This window comes from Poecilia latipinna, unplaced genomic scaffold (assembly GCF_001443285.1).
Source record: "Poecilia latipinna isolate Pla-1442-1.1 unplaced genomic scaffold, P_latipinna-1.0 Scaffold761, whole genome shotgun sequence".
Lineage (NCBI taxonomy): Eukaryota > Metazoa > Chordata > Actinopteri > Cyprinodontiformes > Poeciliidae > Poecilia > Poecilia latipinna.
The window spans coordinates 102,772-122,587 of record NW_015113377.1 but is presented as its reverse complement, the minus strand read 5'-3'; the positions used below and the strand labels follow the sequence as shown (position 1 = coordinate 122,587).

The 19,816-nt window shown below is 38.5% G+C and overlaps 1 protein-coding gene across 3 annotated transcripts in view; it reads right to left on the bottom strand.

The window, feature by feature from the left end:
* Nucleotides 1–19,527, bottom strand: part of LOC106955697 (transcription factor COE1-like) — a 100,149-nt gene extending 80,622 nt beyond the window's left edge. For 2 of the 3 annotated variants that reach the window (XM_015046013.1, XM_015046015.1), the window contains exons 1-4: nucleotides 19,326–19,527; nucleotides 17,139–17,194; nucleotides 7,588–7,661; nucleotides 2,602–2,670 (exon numbers count right to left, since the gene is read on the bottom strand). In XM_015046013.1, the coding sequence (XP_014901499.1) occupies nucleotides 2,602–2,670; nucleotides 7,588–7,661; nucleotides 17,139–17,194; nucleotides 19,326–19,512 (386 nt within the window). In that variant the 5' untranslated portion in view covers nucleotides 19,513–19,527. Of the gene's footprint in view, nucleotides 1–2,601; nucleotides 2,671–7,587; nucleotides 7,662–14,740; nucleotides 14,953–17,138; nucleotides 17,195–19,325 lie in introns of those variants that run through there. The other variant, XM_015046014.1, reaches the window with a different exon arrangement.
* Between the last annotated feature and the right edge of the window lie 289 nt (nucleotides 19,528–19,816).

Below are 19,816 nucleotides of genomic sequence, written 5' to 3'. Positions count from 1 at the left end.
TTTTCAGTGATTTAGGGGAAGTTTAGTTAACCTGGAGGGTTTGTGCAGACTTATTATTCTAACTAAGTTGTTTTTCCCCCTTAAACTGCACAACATATGCCTGGTGGTAACACTTTTACTGGTTACCGTAACTTTTGTGTATTTCTATTTAGTTTTTAGGGGAAAAAACTTAATTACTACTGTCTAATTACTATAGGAAGAAAGGAAAATATTCATTGGTCTATTCAAGCTTGAAAAAGTTAAATTCCGATGTGAGTTTACAATCGGTGACTCACTTAAAGATTTTATTCTGTCCTTCTTTCCTCGTGTTTTTGTCAGACAGCGTAGTTCCAGATGTTGCACCAAGATGCTGCGAGGGGGAGAGGGGCTGACAGGAAGTATCCCACGGTATCCACAGTAACCTTGACATTCCTTCCTGACCAAGTTCCCTGACATCTCTTAGAATTCACTTTGCTGCTTCTCTCTTTCAGCCATGTCAAATGAGGCACACACCAGCAGTCCCACAAACACCGCTGCTCCAAACGGTCCAGTTCCTCACACATAATGGGTTGTGTATCCATTATTTTGTCAAGTTGTGTCTAATGTATCAGCTATTCTATCCACACACACACAGATCTAGACGTTAACTTCCACACCTTCCAGGCAAATATATAATGGGAGGTGAGATGAGAAGTCTGAGAGAGCCGACAGAAACAAAACAAAATCAGGGCTGCGGTTTAAAGTTAGGACAATGTTCTGCACAAACATGCAAACAGAGGCAATACACACATTTATATTCTTTAAATCTCCGTGAAGTCAAATTTACTTTGACTGTACCTTTTATGAGTTGTGATGCAGTTAAGTCCTACATTTTATGTTGATGTTACCAACAACAACAACAAAAAGGAATACAACACAAATGAAACAATCCTTATAACACAGTCACATTTTTCCGTATCTACATTACTTTTTAATGTTGCATGAAGATAAGTGGCTTTTAGTGAAAGAAAAAGAAGCACATCATAATTACATCTGCAAACATCTCTTTTTAAAGGATATTTTATTAGATCACCAGCTAAGTGAGGCTTTCATGTCAAAAACTGTTTCATCAAGAGCAGTGCTGCTTCGTCATTTACAGCACACATATGGAAAAACTATCAAAACCTCATAGCAATAACCTGATAATAAAGTTACCCAATCTTATATGCTACAACACACCATGCAGATGCTCTGTCTGCACTGTGGAAGATCCACTCACCTCTGCATACTTACGCTTGATTAGTTTAACAAATATTAATTTGATCACTTGGGGGAACTTGTAGACTTTATAAAGCATTGAAAGTTCAGAACAAATTAGCATGAAATATATATTTATTTTGTAATCTTTTATGATGCAACTGGTTGAATTCACATTGATTTTCCTGCATTTAAAATTCAACAGCCTCTTAAAGGATACACGGGAATCATGTAAATATGAAGTTGCAATAGAAGTAAAGCTGTGAAAAACTGAAAAAAGTAGAAGTGATGGAGACTTTATACTCCCTGAACCTCAACTTACCAGCTTGACTGACAGCTATAAGTTGAAGCACTCAAGAAGTGCTGAAGAATCAACTTTGGATACAATAACATCCAGTCAGTGGTGTCACTTGTATATGCTCTACACTGAAAGAATGGCAAGTATTTTCCCCAAATCATCTACATTTGGTCCCACTGCAAAAAAAAAAAAAAAAAAAAAAAATATGCACTCATTTTCCAGACAAACATGCATGAAGTCAAAATGCTGCACATTTATGTCTCATCACATACAGAAAAGTGACACTGATGAGAAAATGTCACTCCTCTCCCTCTGTGTGTGTGTGTGTGTGTGTGTGTGTGTGTGTGTGTGTGTGTGTGTGTGTGCTCATGCAGGGTTAAAACAATAACCAAGACAAGAAAAAAATCTGAATAAAATAATGTTGGATCTCATTTCAGCTTTTCTCAGTCACTTTTTTCTTTGTTTGTGACCCATTTTTTGTGCTCCTGCAGGAGTGATTGGAAGAGATGTGGGCGGGTGCTGAGGGATGGATAACTTCATTCCTCCTCTTTGACAGAAAATTGTATATTTTTGCATCAGATAGCCCAAAACACACCTGCTTATATCTAAAGATGCACTTCAGTTCCAGATATTAGGCAGCAACACATCGGCTGTTGTGCATTTATGTCCTTGCAGATCCACATCTTTCCTGAATCTCACTCGCACATGTGTGTGTGTGTGTGTGCGTGTGTAGGTGTGCGCGTGTGTGGGTGTGTGTAAGGTTCTCTTTTATGGGTTGCTGCTAACACCAGTGCTCATCATTCCTGCTGTTAAATGCAAAGCTTGTGTCTCAAATGTTTCACTCTGCTTCACATCAGAAGGCACTGATTCAGTCTGAGGAGCATCTATTTCAGTAGCGACAGCAGATTGTCTAAAAAACACAAACATCCTGTCCCACGCTGCCATTCAAACAGGTCAGAGCAGTGTGCTAGTATATGTCTGGTCTCTCTGTGTGTGTGTGTGTGTGTGTGTGTGTGTGTAGGTGGGAGAGGTAGAGAGAGAGAAATAGACACAGGCTGAGAACAACGGAGCAAAGAGAAAGTCAGTACCTGTCGATGATAACAGGGTCTGAGGGCGTCTCATTACGATTTCCGCAGCTCTTCTTGTCACAGCACCGACTGAGAAAAGAGACAAGAGTTAAAGAAGAAGACACCGGGCAAAGTGAGCTTGACGCACAGAACATTCGCTGCATTATATGAAAGTTTCCTATTAGAAGTTTAAATTGGAGAGTTCCTACACATAATGCACTCTGACAGCAGCGATAGAGAGGTTATTACCAAATTCACATTTGATCAAGTCAGCCCGAAAACAGGCCAACAGAAGTTTTACCGAAAGTCTGTCAGGGAGATCATCGCTGAGAGCTCAATTTAAAAATAGGCTTCTATGACACAGAAAGAGCATGCATGGTTTCATCTCACAGAATTACACCAGATTTCAGAGGATGTAGCCAGCTTATAATCACAACTCATAAATGAAAGACTGATACATAAATTCATTTGTAATTTAACAATGCACTTGTTGAGGATAACAGTTGAATATAACATTTATCCCACTAAAATTGAGTAAACATGGCAGTTGCAGAATCATGTTGTGGGACGCTTTCCTTCAGGGAAGCTGGTCAGAGTGGATGTGAAAATGAATGGAGCTGAATACAGGAGAATACCAGAAGAAACCAGTTAGAGATTACAAAAGACTGGGGCAGAGGTTCAGGTTACAGCGGGACAGCGACTGTGTTGTGTCATGGCAAAATGTGCAAAAGTTCAAGGAGTCTGAATACTTTTGCAGTGCATCATAAATTAGATTATCCACCCTAAGCTGGAGACGTTTTGGGTTTAATTTGGGTATTCCAGCATCTATTAGGCAAAGCACATTCAGATTCGCTTAATCTGTGACTTTCAATCAACCACTTGTCATCTGTAAATAAATGCAGCTGCTACAGGCTCTGGACTGTAGCCTCTGTGCTACCTGAGAAGAATGACGTCTGAAAAACAATGCTCCCTGCAAACTGCAAAATACATGGCTGTATAAACTTAGGTAAAGAAGTTTCAGGGTGCTGACTTGGCCTTTAAAGTCTCCAGATCAATCCCTTACAGCATTTATGGGATGTAAAGGAAGAGAAGCTTAGATCTCTTGATCCCTGTGACAGCTTGTAGGATGTAAAGGAAATACTCCTCCTGCCTGGCTGCCTGATGGCTCAGGTCATCTTCAGAGGTCATGTAAAGTCTACAGACATGTTTTCAGAGGCATAAGTAAAGGGATTTAAAGTAATAAAATATCCAAAGGTATCTACGGTACTTGCTGAAGATAGATATACTTGTTTGTAAGATACAAAAAGAGGTTTTGCTCCTCCTGCCAAGAGAGCCTGATTAGAGAAACTGTTCAACATTATGTGTTTCTAATACTAGCAAATGAACTCTGGCTGTAAAAACACAACTAGTAAATACAGTATGCATTTTTGAAACAAAACTTCACAAAAAAAGTGTTTCTAAAAAGCACAGTAACAAAGGAGATAGTGCTTTGTTCATCAGCAGGATACGGCCCTTACAACCACGTGAGGTGGAAGGTGGAGGACACAGAAGCTCATATAAGGTGTAGGAGGGAAACATGAGCAAAAAAAACCTGGCAAGCTCACAGAAACTCACACATGTGTACTACAAGAGTGTCAAAGCGGTTTTCTTTGCCTGTATTAATTATGAATAAAGGTGGAAGTCAGAGGGAGGAGAATAAAGCCATGGGGGAATCAGCAATAAAGAGTGAAAGAGTAGGCGTGGGAGGCATAGAAGAGGAGGGGAGACGAGGGGTTTGGGTGGGAAGAAGAGGAAGGGGAGATGTCTCAGGTTTCCCACTGTCACAGATGGCAGAGGTGGAAAAAAGGGACTGACATGTTACACCTTCCTTATTGTCTCCACTATCTGCTGCTCTGCCGCTCTTTCAGCTCTCCCCCGCCATTCACTTTCCACCGTGCCGTGAACTGGGTCACTGCACGGAAACTTTTGGAGAATGGCGTCTCGTCGTTGAGGGTTGGAGATGAAGGAAAGCAGAGAGATAAGGAAGTGGGAAAACGGGGGAGATGAAGAGACCAAAGAGGGAAGGAGGAAGAAAGAATAGGAGTGAACTGGTGAATGAAGTGGTGAAGATTAAGGGATAGAATCATTTTCTACCCTCTTCTATGCATTTCTATTGAATTCATTTTATTTCTATTTGGATGTAACTCTTACTTCAGTTCTAATCTTGATATATTTTGATACCTAACTTCAAGTTCTGCTGAGTAGAAAAGACTGGAATAAGAAATAGCTAGAGGAAAAAAAAACAATATTTTTAAAACACCAAGCCTAAAAACGACATCGTCTTCTTATCAATCAAGGTTCACCAAGGTTTTAAACATGTACAGATTCAAAACCGCAAAAAATGTACATTATACCATTCCTATCATCTGAAATCTCTCTAACAAATGGTAGAGAAAGAGTTGGGGTAACCAGCTGGCTTAGCAGCAGATTGTTCCACTTTTCACTAATTTTTTGTTTTAAAAATATTTCTTTACAAAGTGATGGTGTGGAAACCTAAAGAGCATCACCAATCACACTTATTAAAGTAGTTCTGTTTCAAAACTACAGAGGACAAGCTGAGATTATTAAACAATTATCATTGCCTATTTCTAGTTAAAGTCACAGTGAAAATCAACGCAAATGTGTTAGAGAAAACATTATATTTTCTGCAATAATCATATTGACTCACTTTAACAGCAGTAATAATTGTTGTTCTTCTGTTCTAATCGAAAGTAGTTGATCATACGATATATTTTCTTTAATACTTGTGTAAATACTGCATATTAAATTACTGTGTTATTTTTAACCAACATTATTTCACTGTAAGAATCTCATAGCAACTGATAGCCAGTCCTTAAAGCATTTTGACAGTGTTTTCCCATTTCCTTTAAGTCTCTTTTGGCCACAAATGTCCAACTTTTCATATAGTGACTCATTAGTTATGTAGCAGCAAGGACACACGTTTTTCTTGATTTTTAGCATTTTGTTTTAGTTAATTTTTTTTTTTTTAAGATTTCCAGTTCTGTGCCAAATCTTAGAGCAGTGATGTGGTCCTTTGTGATGTGGCAGGTTGGGCTGAGAGCATGTGGCTAATAGCTGCCCCATGATAAAAAGCCACACTGATTAATGGTCGCCCCAGGCTCTTTGTCTGAGCGCACATTCAGCGTTGTGTGGAGCTCCTGCTGCAGAATCAGCACAAGAAAAGTCGAGACAACAACCATAACTTTGACCTCAGTTGTTACTGAAGACGGGAGTGAATGTACAGTGAGTAAATGTTTTAGTTTCTGGACTGTTACACCTGCTGGCCTCATGCACAAATGCCTCTGGTGACGTCACAAAAGCCGTAGTCCAACCAATCTGAGTTATTTTGAGTATGTACAACTGTAATTTTTGTTTGCTTTTCTTTATTCACATTTTATTTTACATTAAATATATTTTTTAATGGTGTTGGCCCATATTTTGAATGGCTACAGTAAAAATGTTTGAGCTGGATTAAGAGCACTGCATGGATTTTAGGAAGACTTGGCAAAACTAAAACAAGGACTCCAACCACATTTACCGATGTGGCGAATATGAGCAGAAACCAATTAGACACACAGGAGTATGAACAGATCTGGACCAGTTTCGGTTCTGAAAAACATGTTAATCATCACCGTTTGATTCAGTGCAGCAGTGACCATGCTGGTCATCACAATAAATTCTAACCCAAGTATGTAACGCAAATGATTTAAATGCCTGAGAATGTATGTTGAAATCTGCTATCTAATTTGTATAATATTTACCAGCGCCATGTCATCAACCCAAATACACAAAAAGCAGAATTAAGTTTATTCAGAAAACTTTTTAAAACCTTTGGATTTAATATAATTCTGCAGAAGGTATTTATATTTTACTCTCCTGCTGTGTTTTTATCATCATTGTATTTTTAGTGAAAAAAGTATCTTTTAGAATATTAAAGAACTATATAGTAGGGCATAGTAGAGTAGTATTTTGCACACTATAAATTCACGTCCACAATTTATTCCAGACATGCTTAACAACAATAACACGTTGCCAAATCTATTGTTTTTTAAATGTTTGTGAATAACTTTTGAATTTCAATGGGTGTCTTTAATTAGGCTTTGCAGCTTCGCAGGTCAACACATATTCAGTGATCTATAGAATAAAATATTAGTGTGCCTGATTTCACTGCTAAAGTCCCTGCTTGCGCATATAGATGAACCCCAATTTATATTGTTATAGTTAAAAATTGCTCAGTGACAAGGTCAGGGAACAGGAACAACTTAATTCATGGGCTAAATTTGAATTTTTATAACTGCGGTGTGCAGGCCTGTGCGTGCATATGCATGCTTCTTTTGTGTCTTTATGTGTGTGTGTGTTTGCGAGCAAGAGAGAAAGAGAGAGAGTGAGAGAGAGAGAGAGAGTTCCTGCTTATATTTTATAGTCAGGTTGTGGAAGGAGGCCCATTTGTTAGCCATGAAGCAACAGAAGGGTTCAGATTGACTAATGAGTTTCTCTGTGTCCTAATTAACCAGGCATCATAAAGGCACGTACACACCAACAAAACACTTGTGTTTCCACACACACACACACACACACACACACACACACACACACACACACACACACTTCTTTTTGTATAGGATAGGATGGTAAAATGCCTCTATAAATAGACCTCTTTCCTCTCAACCTACTTCTGCAGAAATTTATCTTAAACTATAATTAAAGCAACGACCATGCAAGCCCAAACTCTTGTTCTTTAACATAAATCTTTATGCATCTTGGAGAGAGAGTGTGTGTGTATTTGTGTGTGTGTGTACAAGGGGTGGAGTCGGGCCGTTAATGAGGGCCACAGAAGAATACAGGTACAAAATATGAGTGATGAGAATTTCCTCAGATTAACAGTGTGTTGCAGAAGTAATGAGGAGCACAGGGAGCAGAGGAAACAAACTGTGAAATGCTGAAGAGAAGTAAGGACAGGTGACTCACCTGCACATGATCTCATGTGTCAGCAGCACTCTGCACATCTCCGGGTTCTTGTCTTGGCCTTCATAAACAATCGGCTAAAAAGAGAGATAAAAGACAAAGAGAAATGTTACACTTTGTCTAACACCTAATAACAGTTTTCACACACCTGAAGCTTTTTCACATTTTGCTGCCTCACAACCACAACTTTCATTCTTTCACAAGTAGATTATGTGGTAGACCACTACAAAGTAGTGCATAATTTTGACATAAAAGGAGAATGTTACATGGTTTTCAACATTTTTTAGAAATAAAAAATGAAAAGTGTAAATACAAATGATTGCAACCCAGCTTTGTGAAAAAAATAAATAAATGCATGTATCATTTTCCTTCCACTTCACAATTACATAATATTGTTTGAAATCCCTTTAAAATGCATCACAATGTGAAGCAGTTCTGGGGTATGAACATTTTCCACTGCACTGTGAACATCATGTTAAGAGTTTTGGCTAAAAGCAGCATATATTTAGTCAGAAAAACTGTGAGAAAATTCCTTGACATGATCTATAAAATGCCACATAATCATCCAGGCAGTGAAGCTCCACTGTCACTCAGACTTGCTGAGAGATGCCAGTCACTGTCTGCACCACTGTATGGATGCATAAAGATGTATTTGCATTTTTTTTCTTCCACACTGCACGCTAACAAACTGGAGGGAAGTGATGACAACATTTTGTGTGAGAACTGAATGTCAAACTGAGACAATTGAATTACTTCCAATGCAAAAATACATTCACACACCATCACATCACGAAATAAACCTGTGGGAATGTGTTGTTGGGTTAGCAGGTAAAGTTCCCACCTCACATGAGGAGCGCACTGTTGATCAGTCACGCCTTTGCACCCTCACACCCTCTGTGTCGACACGGGCCGTCTGTTACTCCCCCCACAACACACACACACACACACACACACACACACTTTGTTTGTTTCAGAGCATCTGCACGAAAACAATCACATCATCTCAGCTGACATGCGGTGCAGGTGAGTTTTTACCGAAAATTAAGTTGTATTTTTTTCATGATGCCCACACTTTCTGCTTCTGAAAATAAGCTCCAGCTGAGGCGTCAACTGCTTTCATTATGCAGTCTTCCAGCTTGTGTAAGGAAGCTCGGAATAAAGTCGTACACCACTAAGCTATCCATCAATCAGGAGGTACGCCCTGTCTATCTTTGGTCTATTCCAATCCGTTTGATCTGTCATTCTGAGCTGCTGCAAATCTCACCGAGTGACAAGCTCACTTTTCTCAGGAAGTAGAAGGGAACTTTCTCCATCCTCTGCAATAATCTTCAACTCAGGTTCAGACTAGTTGCTGGCATCAAGCAGACGTTAGTAAATTAAGTACCTGTGGCGAAAACTCACTTGTTCCGAACAACACAACTCTGCATGAGGCCACGTTTGGAAACATGTCAAACTTATCAACCGGTGGGTTAAAGATGATACGTAATAAGTCAATCAATCACTCATTGAAATTAATATTTACATGTATAAATTCATGCATTTAAAGATAACAAAAATTTAAATAAATAAAACATTTACTTATTTAATTAGCAGACAAACAGAAAACTACACAAAATATTAGAACAATAATGTATTTTTAAATAAACAAATAATGTTCTAAAGTTAAAAATTAAACCCATACCAAAAACTACTTATTTAATAAACAAAAAACCTCATAAATGAATAAAATATTATTTTACCTATTGAAGTAAATTAGATACATAAATAAATACATTTATGACAATAATTAAGTCAATAAAGGTTACACCTCACCAACGCTCATCCTCTCATCTTTCAATATTACTAAAAAAGAATGCATGTAAGCCATGTAAGCCTTTTCAAAATTTTTTACTTATCTTTGTATTTAATAAAGTCAAAGTCAAAAGTTGCTGTTCTTTAGCTCTGCTTCAGGGACGACTATTCAAAAACGACACTTAATCTAACCAGCAGCTTAATTTTGAGATGTTGTCTTTTCCAATCGCTTTCATAAAACTGAGTCCTTTGGAGTAATTGATAATAATTTAGGTAGAGCTTTTTCCAAGAATGTTTACAAAGGGTCTGTGTTGTTTTACCCCTGAATATCCTCCAGGAGCCTTCAGGCCTCTGTGTTTGTAGCGGGGGCCCAGCCTGCGTGCAGACTGCAGAAAGAGCCCCTCATTTGTAGAAACTAGTCCCTCAAAGCCCCCAGAAGCTAGCTTGGATGGCTGCAGCATTAATGCAGAGCAGCCGTACGATTTAGGAACCAACTCGCTTTAGCCTGAAGCACTTCATACTATTAGCTGGCTGTCTCTGGGACCATTTGTATTTTCTGGAATTGGAGACCCCATATGCTTCAGGACCCAGAGTCCTTCTCAGTTATGATTTTCCACACATGCACACCCTGATGAAAATGTATTGACACACAAACCCAGAGCCTGAGCAGGTCTTGGTGGTCCAAAGCTCAGGGGATGTGCACACCCAGGCCATTCAAGCATGATGTGTAACATGAAACAAAAATAATATGAGCCTGAAGCAGAAAGTGTGACAACATGCAGACTCAGCCGATGCTGACGTTTCCACAGCGAGTCTCACTAGAACACAAATTAAAAAAATACCTTCAAAAAATATTTGAAATGACCTGAGGCCAAGCTCAAAGTTCCCGTTGACACATCGCTGAGGCTGATCCAGCAACCAAGACGTTGGAGATATTTCAGTACATCATGTCAATCTACACTCTAAGTGCAAAGTACACTGCCTTGAAAAAGTATTCACGCCTGTTGAACTGTTTTTATAACACATTTGGTCATGATACAATTTCAGTGTATTGTATTGTAATTTAATCTGACAAAAGCATAATAGAACATTTCTGCTATTAGTCAAGCGCTCCAAAATCTGTCACTTGGCATAGATGCACAAGTCATGTAGGGAAGACAGCAAACCTTTGAAAGAAGGTGCTCTAGTCAGATGAGACCAAAATAAAATGTTCTGACCTAGATCCAAAACAAAACATTTCATGAACAACAATTAATGGTGGCAGCAGGAGCTGCAGAGATAGAAAGCTTAGGCAAGAGAATCTGCTGACAGAATCAAACTGGCCTTCATGGAAAACTGGCAAAGGAGGTTTCATTTGTAATTTGCAATGTAGAAGACACAGCAAATATATAAACATTAAACTACAGGTAAAACTTTATATGGTTGAAAACCAGGGGTCACAAGCAACACGCTGCATTTGCTCAGTTACATTTACTTTTTCAAAAAGCAAAAAAGGACATCTAGAAATAGTTTTACTGTATTGTACTTTTTACTTTTAGTGGAATTTTATGATTATTTTCAAAACATGTTTTAACCAAAAGTGAACTAGACAGAAAAACACATCTAAAGTTTGACGTTTCACCTAACAAGATAGAATAAATAGGATATAATGTTACAAGAAATTCTTTATCCTGTTCTGACATATATATACTACTTACTGTACATACTAGTTTCGTAAATGTTATGCTTTTTGTCTGATTACATAATTTTTAAATATTAAATCAGATGCTATGATCAGTTATTCAATACTTGAGAAAGCTTCTTACTAAATATGGTCAATTCAGTCTTTTTATATTGATTGTGATTGACTGTGACAAATTGTAACAGGATTTAAAAGGTATAAATACATTTTCAAGGAACTACATTACTTCCATAACTGGCTTTGATGTGACTCTGTGTAACCCCAAACTTTTTAAGACATTAAGCCTGAAATAGGAATCCGGTTTAAATATGTGAGGCTCAAATGTGAGAGGAACAATTTCCCTTATTATCCTGGGGAATGCAAAGGGCAAACTGTACGAAACCGAGATCGAAATTTTCCAGTAAGTCTGTCTTCACACAAAAAACAACCGCACTAAAATCTTTTACGTGTCGTTTCTTTCTGAATCTCCTTAACAGATTTTCTTCTGGTCCTGACTTTGCCACCTCTCGCTCCCGCTGCTCTTCCCCTCCGATTCATTGGGTTTTTCCTTCTTCTCTTTCTCTCTACCTCACCACGACTTTTTCACTGCCTTTCAGCTGCTCGTCAGAAGTAGTTTTGCATATGTGGTTTTTAAGCAGGGACCCATTAGGCAGGGAAACACACTTCTTCCTGTGTTATTGTCAGCATGATCCATAAGTCAGCGATCCAGCAGGGCCTGCAGTGACAGACGTTGTATTCTTAGGGACAAGGTGGTAATCAGCGAGCGCCATATGACGCTTTTAAACATGAAGAGGCTTGCCTGTCATCAATTTAAAGCAATCTGTTCCCGACTTCAACACTAAAACACAAAGCAGGTAGGCATCCAGAAAAAATAGTTTAATTTAAGTGCCAAGCATTAGAGCTGGCTTTACTCTTCTGGTATGTCAGAACTGAAAAACTCAAAGTGACTTACGAGTATTTTAATGAACGACAACCCCAAGTAACATCTGAAGGTAAAAATCTAAAATTAAACCACAAACCTCAACAAGTTTTCTTGGGATTTTATGATGTACAGAACACAAACCTGTGCATAACTGGTAATAGAAAGAAAAGGAAAAGCTGTTTTGAACATTAAATCTATTTTCATTCTGCTATACACGGATTTATCCCTGAGTAAAATCTAATACAACCAACTGCTTGTCGAAATCAAGACATTTGTTGTAAACAGAGTCGACCTGTGCGTAATTTAATCACAGTATAAATACAGCTGCTCTGGAGGTCTGTTAGAGAACATAAGTGAACAAAAAGCATCATGGAGACCAGGAAACACAGCAGACGAGTCGTGGGTAAAACTTCCAGAAGCTTAAAGCTCAAGAGATCATCTCAAGCTTCAACCATCTCACTGAGCGTTGTGCAAATCAAATCACGCTCATTGAACTCTTGGACTCTGACTATTTTAACACAAGAATCTTAATCTAAACTTTTTCTTTTGCAAGGTTTGTATGATCTGACCAGATAATAAAACTTATTTTGACTTTCTTTGAACATTGTCTTCTTTTTGACTTTCTCTCTCAACCAGGTTTGGAGACTGAACAAATAATCATCGTCGTGTCAAGAGGTTTTTCATTTTACATAAAAACTGGGCATACACTGAGATACTTTTAAGACCATTTAGTTGCACTGGGTTTAATCTCACGAGTATCAGAGTAAAAGTGGCTGGACACAAACGCACACCACACTTTTCAGATTTCTATTCACAAAAATTTGTGAAAATTGGTTACCAGTTTTCTTTCATTTCACAACTATCTATTACATTCTGTGTAAAATGCATTAAAGGCTGTGGTTATAAAGTTGAGCAGTTCAGGGTGTATGAATACTTTTTGCAAGTCTCTGTAAGCTTTCACCACAGGAGCATCTCGATGCATAGCAGCCGCTTTTCATGATTAAGTGCCATCTTTCACTCAGGCTCTCCTCCTTTACGCCATTTGAAACGACGTCCCAAAGGTTCACTCTCCAATTCAAAGTAAGTAATATTTCCAGCACTTGCTCTCAGCATTTAAATCCCTACTGATCTATGCCGTTCATCCAGAGCTGCAGGGAGCATATTATGCCTCATTGCAACTGTTTCCCTCTTACCCTCGCTCATCTCTGGCTATTTCTAGACTTTAATGCTGTTTAAAATATGCAAGAGGTATGCTACTACTGTAGCCATGTCTAGACCACAGAGATTAACAGGTCCTCTCTGAAAAGATATCACAACAGACAGTGTGATGGAGGCATTGGACCTGTGGTGCTTGTCTCAGAAATCAGGCTGGATTTTGTTTCCCTTTATCATTATTACAATTGTGAGTGTCTGCCTTGTCTCTAATATATAAATTTCTGTGTCACATTTTATTTCCATTTTTCCACTTTCTGTGCTGTTGCGCAGCACAGAAAGTGGAATATACAGTATATGTGTGGTATATGAATTCAGTACAGTTAAAAGGATCCATATGAATGCAGACTGCAAAAAATATTTAGGTTACTGTTGTCTAAACTGACTGGTATTTGAATTTTTATTTTGGGGCTTTAACTTCAATTAAGTTTGTTAATGCTAATTAAAATAATACGTAATCTAGGAGATATAAGCAGAAGTGTCCAAATCAAATCCAGACTGAATTGACTTTTCTGCTTCAAAAGTTTAAAACAATCAAATTTGGCTTGTTTCCTTTTGTATTGTGAAAATGCAGATAAAAAGTGTGAAAAAAATTTAAACAATTGTGACGAGTGGGGCGACGTTTTGTCTTTAATGTTACCTCAGTGAGAAGATCAACACACATCAGTACCATTCTTGGCTTCATTTTTCTCTGCTTGGCAGGACAACAGTCCTGAGGAACAACTGTGTGTGTGGCTAGAAAGACAGCAGCCATGACATCACTAAGCAACTAAGCCAACCACATGGCTGTTTTGGTTCCACCACCTGTTATCGTCCTATTCATCTAACACTGGGAATTTAACGCACCCAAACAGAGAGACGCACACGCACGACTGAAACAATACACTGACTCCTGTTCACTGTTAGTTTTTGAACAGCCAAAAACTAACTTCAAATAAATCCACAGCTCACCCATAAAAAGAAAAACTTCCTTCAACAAGTTTCCAAGGCCCACAGCATGACACATCCTAAATCTTACTTAAAAACTGGACATAAGGTGTTCTTCCATATATTTTGTTGCATAATCAGACATTTGTTTCAGAACATTAATTCAGTGAGAAAACAAAATCCAACATAAAATAATTGCTTTTAAAAATTAACTGGTTGCTCTTTGAAATAAATTTAAACATTATTTAATTTATACCTAAATTTCAAGCTTACCAGAGTTTCTAGGTACTTCCCTCTCCAATTCAAAGTAACATTCCCTTGCTTACTTAATGGCATGACTACATGCCATAATATAGCGATATAGCCAATATATTTTGACTACGTTCACACTGCAGGCCTTAATGCTGAATTCCGATTTTTTTATTTATTTTTTTATTTTTTTGCACGGTCATTCATTCTTACAAATATATTTGACTTGTATGTGAAACGCAAACGAGCTAAAAGTGTCCCGCATGCGAAGTAGAGGGCGTAATAGCGTCACACATCAAGAGCGTGCTCAGTGTTTTGTCAAAAGAAGAAGAAATGCTCAGTGTTTGCGGAAGTAAACACTGAGCGTATCTTACGATTTTGAAGCTGTTGTCCGTCCGGATCCAGCACATTAACAACTTACTCCTCATTGCAGTCCGCCATTGTTGTTGTTTTTCCTTCCCGCTTACGCGTATTTGGACGCAGAATAGTGACGTTTGTCGAGGATAAATGACGTTCAAGGATGAATGCGGCCTGGCCGTTAAGACTCGGGCACATTTGAAAAGATCAGATACGTATCGGATTTTGAACCACATATGTAAGTATCCTGGGTCAAAGAAATTCGATCTGTATTGTTCAGACTGCCGTGAAAAACTCGGATACAGATCGCATTAAGACAAAAAAGAAAAAAAAATCGAATTTGGGTCACTTAAGGCTGCACTGTGAACTTAGTCAAAGACACTCCATTTTCTTTATACACAGTGAGAAAGATTGTAAACGAGGTTAAAAAAAACTTTCAAAACTTGCAGTTCAATTAAATTGCAGCAACAAGTGGTCTCTTTACTCTCTTTACACCAAGTCTCTATAGCAACCAATAAGCAAAATTAATGTCCAAACTGGCTGTTTTGGGAAGCGTCCCAGTAAGCCATCTGTGTCCTACCATCACAAACAAAAATCTGTGATGTTTATCAAAACTCTACTAGGATTTTACCTGGATTTTACCAGTCTTAAATGTTTTTTTTTAAAATTGTCAAAAATGTTTAAGATTGATCTATAGGCACCACTACATATGGACTGGACTTAGAACAATGTCTGAATATGTGGATAAGCACCTCAAAATCACTGTTCTGTTGTAAGGAAGGATCTCCAATAAGCTTTAAAATGTCCCAAATTTTCCTCCTCCACTTTCAAAGAAATAGTTTTTTGTGAGCCCTTAAAGTGGTTCAAACTGCTGGTTCCCTCTTCAGAAGGGGGTTCCTCCCTGTTATGGGCAGGGAAGTCTAAGAAATGTGCTTCCTTCATCCTGCTTAATCTTCCCCCTCCACTAACACCAATTAGCCACAGGAGACACTAGCAGGGAGAAAAAAAACATCAGCAACACCTTTACCACATGAAGGCAGTGATAATCCTACAAAGGAGGAGATAATTGAGATAATCTAATCTCGATGACTCCTCAGGGCCTCGGTTTTCTAGGCACACCTACATTATATAAAATTCCTTTAGGTGGAACTTGACATTCTTTGTACTTATTAATAGTTTTTAGCAAATCACTATAGGTGGCACTGAAGTACAATTTTAACAAACACGATATTTACAGTCTTGCTTAGGGAGTGTGGCATAAAACCAGAGAATCCAGAGAGAACCCACACATCCATGGGGAGAAACTGTAAGCGCCATGCAAGAAGACCCCAGGCAGGGATTCAACCCAGGACTTTCTTGCTGTAAAGCAAAATTGCTACTAGCAGTTCCAACATGTAGTCCCAAAATTTAACTCCTTAGAAGCAAAATATGTTTAAAAAAATGAAGACAAGACTTTTAAAGAGCACGGTACTCTATGATGTATTGCAACGTTGAATTAGTTGGAAACTATTTCTTTCTCTCTAATTCGAAGCACTGATATCCATTGTTCTTACATGTTTACACGTTGCTGACCACGTGTTTGTGTGGGAGGGGGTCCCACTGTGTGCAACTGGTGATCACCCCACAGAGATTGAGGTTGAGGTAAAGCGTGTTATTGTTGAAGCCGTGTGGTCCTGCGGGCCTTCCAGTCTCACACACACACACACACACACACACACACACACACACACACACACACACACACAGTATGCAGTGCAGTGTGGCAGGAGTAATGTGAGACTCTGTCAGAGCCTGGAGCCACATTAACAAGTATTCAGTGCATGGCATTGGCTCTTGGCTCCCCACACAACTAACGGCCAACTCTCACTTTCAGCTTCACCAAAAACAGCACGTGAGTTGAACTATTTAAATAACATAATTTAAGTAATTTGAGACATTTTGCACTTTATCTGCAAAATGTCTTTTCTGACTCATTAATGTACACATAAACAAAAAACATTAAGCACAAATTGGATACGATCAGGCGATGCTTCCCACCAGGTAGACCAAATCCCAGAGGTGCCGTTACATCTTCCCACTTCCCACTGTGAGCAGCCGACTCCCGTTCCTGTTCCTCAACACCCGCTTGCTGGCTCTTTGCTCTAATCACAGCGAGAGAAGCACAGGCAAAGAAAAAAATGCCTGGAGCCATGCAGCGTGTGTGTGTGTGCGTGCGTGTGTGTGTGCGTGCGTGTGTGCGCCACCATCTCCCACATTCACACTGTGGAAACACCCACCCGTTGAATCTCGCACACACAAACGCTCATCATTCTGTGTGTGCAGCTACAATGCATGAGGGCGGTGTAGCTGTAGCGGCTTAATGTCAGCGAGGTAACAGGAGAGGTGACAGACTGCTGGGAGTGTGAGGGTGTTTACCTGTTTAGTCATGGAGTCTATAAGTCGGACGTAGAAGTCCTGCTCTGTTCTGATGCCTGCCAGGAAGCAGAGGAAGAGAGAGAACACAGATTACAAAGTTTACATCGATTTTAAAATAAAAGCATTTCCATTACATAAATATTAAAATTAAATCAACAGTAACAGAAATGTTTTCTTCCCCAACATTTTGTTTCATTTACAAACAGTTGTGTTAATTATTCTGTATTTTCTCCCTCAAAAGGAACTAAGCTGCAACAATGAACTACGAACAAACCTGCTGTATTACAAGAAGTCTGTTCCCATTAAAACATATATATGTTTTGGCACCTTAAAATAAATTAATATTTTACAAACATTTACTGAAACTAAAATTTTAAAAAAATTTACCCTCTTTTTTTTTTTTTTTTTTTTTTTTTAGGAAAAAAAAATTCAGAGGAGTAAAAGGTCCTGTGTTAAGAACTTTTTTAAAACAAATTCAGCAGTTACTGGTGTGTTTCATTAGTTTTTAAAGACCGATCTTCCCAGTCGAACAGCTCTTAGTCTCCTAACAATCCCACATGGTCAGAGCATTAAAAGAGGGGGACTTTGACTATTCACATTCGGATAATTTCTAGACCATCCAAAGCCATGGGGGTGTGCTCTCGTCTCTTCAGCTCAGTCATGATATTTTGATTAGATTTTGGTCTGAGCCATGCCAGAACGTGCTCTTGGTTATTAGTGAATCATTTCTGTTCTGATTAGCTTACGTTTTAGATCATTATCCTGCTGCAAAACCGAAAGATGTCTGATTCCTTTTTAATTGAAAATGTTTTGGCATTTCAACGATTTTATGTCCTCGAACAGGATTCCCAGGGCTTTTGAAAAAAAAAATTGGCTCTAAGCATCACAAATCCTCCATCATACCTAACAGTGGATATCAGATGCTTTTTAACTATTCATCCTTTATTTTCCGAGTCACACAAACTTGGAATGGTTGTTGCTGAAAAGCTCAGTCTTATCCCCATCTAATAACCATTCAGTTCAATTTAAAGGTCCTCTAGCAAACTCTACATTTGTGATGGTAGGACAGCATGCCTCCCAAACCACCTGTTGGCATCTAACCAGCAGCTAATGGTTGCTATGGAGACTCATTGGCTCCATGACGCCACTTTTTGCTGCAAATCTCTAACAGAGAGTTTGGAGATTTTTTTTCTATCCTCCTTGTGAAACTACATGGTGGTAAGATTATGATGGACCTCTGTCACATCATATCTGTTCCAGGTAAACAACTTATGGATCACTGATTAGCAGTTTGGCAGATTAAAAATTAAGATAAAGTAAACAGACAAAGTAATATTTAAAAGTTCTTTGTACAGCACATCAGTTGCTTCCTATGTCATACTTTAAACTGTATCGTCGCTATTAAAATACAATTTATTAAAATAAAATTCATTCATTCTAAAAATCTTCCATTCTTCTGTTGTATATATTTCATTATGACAGTTACCATTAATTGTGCCACTGGTGCATTTAAAAAAATGTTTTTCTCAACACAGCATAATTTTCCTCATTGAAAGGATGTACTCAAATTATGGGTTGGATTATTATTTTTACTCTATCTTATTTTATTGTGTGAGAATATTGGATTAGTTAATAAAATTAGCAGTAAATGTTTTTGAGTTCCTTTCAAAAGGATTCCAGCTAAACGGAGACTCAGACTAGTTTGGTTCAACTTTCAATTTCCAACATTTTGGCCCATAAATCTTCACATCACTCTGCCGTAAATACATAAAAATATAAAACAATGAACAACGGACATAATAAATTAGCAGACAACTACTTCTTAACTGATCTCAAGCTGTCAACAAGTGCAGGCCTCACATTGTAGCCGTGCTTTTGTTGCAGTGTAAAATAGACCTACTGGAACTGGGAAGCCTAATTTAGGGACAGTGACAGTGATAAAGCCACAAAGCTGCTCCAAATCGCCCGCAACAGCTGCACTGAAATTTGACTAATAGGTCTCGAGAAACTCCTGAAACTCTCCTGAGTCCGTGTGACAGAAACAAGCTGTGGCCGCCTGATGCTCCTCTGCAACGTTTCCTCCCGGAATGTGGAAACAGTTTAAAACAACGCCTGTGCGCACATTTGATAAAGGCAGGCTGTGATGCTGATTGGCTCAAACTGATCGGAAATAATGCGACCACTCACCGTTACTGTAGAGAAGCTGGAGTCGGTAATGAATCCCGTTATTGGTTTTCTCCCCGCTCGACTCCTTAAACACACACACAACAAACTCTAAGTTGTTACTGAGATTTAGAGCACTTTTATTTAAAAAAAAAAAAAAGAAAAGCTTTGCGCACGTAGGAAAGACCAGACCGAGGGAGTTCAGCCACATATATTAAATAACAGAGTGAATTATGTTCACTGTTGATGTATTAAAGGAGCGCAGCCTTGTAATTTAGCTCACTGTGTTATTGTGGATTTTTAATTCCTCTGTAATTACCGGTTATGTTTGGAGGGGGGGACAATAAATCCGACACTTGGTTCGCCCGCTGCATTGCGATGGCATAATTGATGAGGCGCTGCGCTCTTGTTTATATAAAACAAGTGGTTATGTTCAACAGAACCATAAATTAAAAATAATTTAAAACGAACACTGAGTTGGAAATTTAATGGAAACATTAAGGAATCATGTTCTT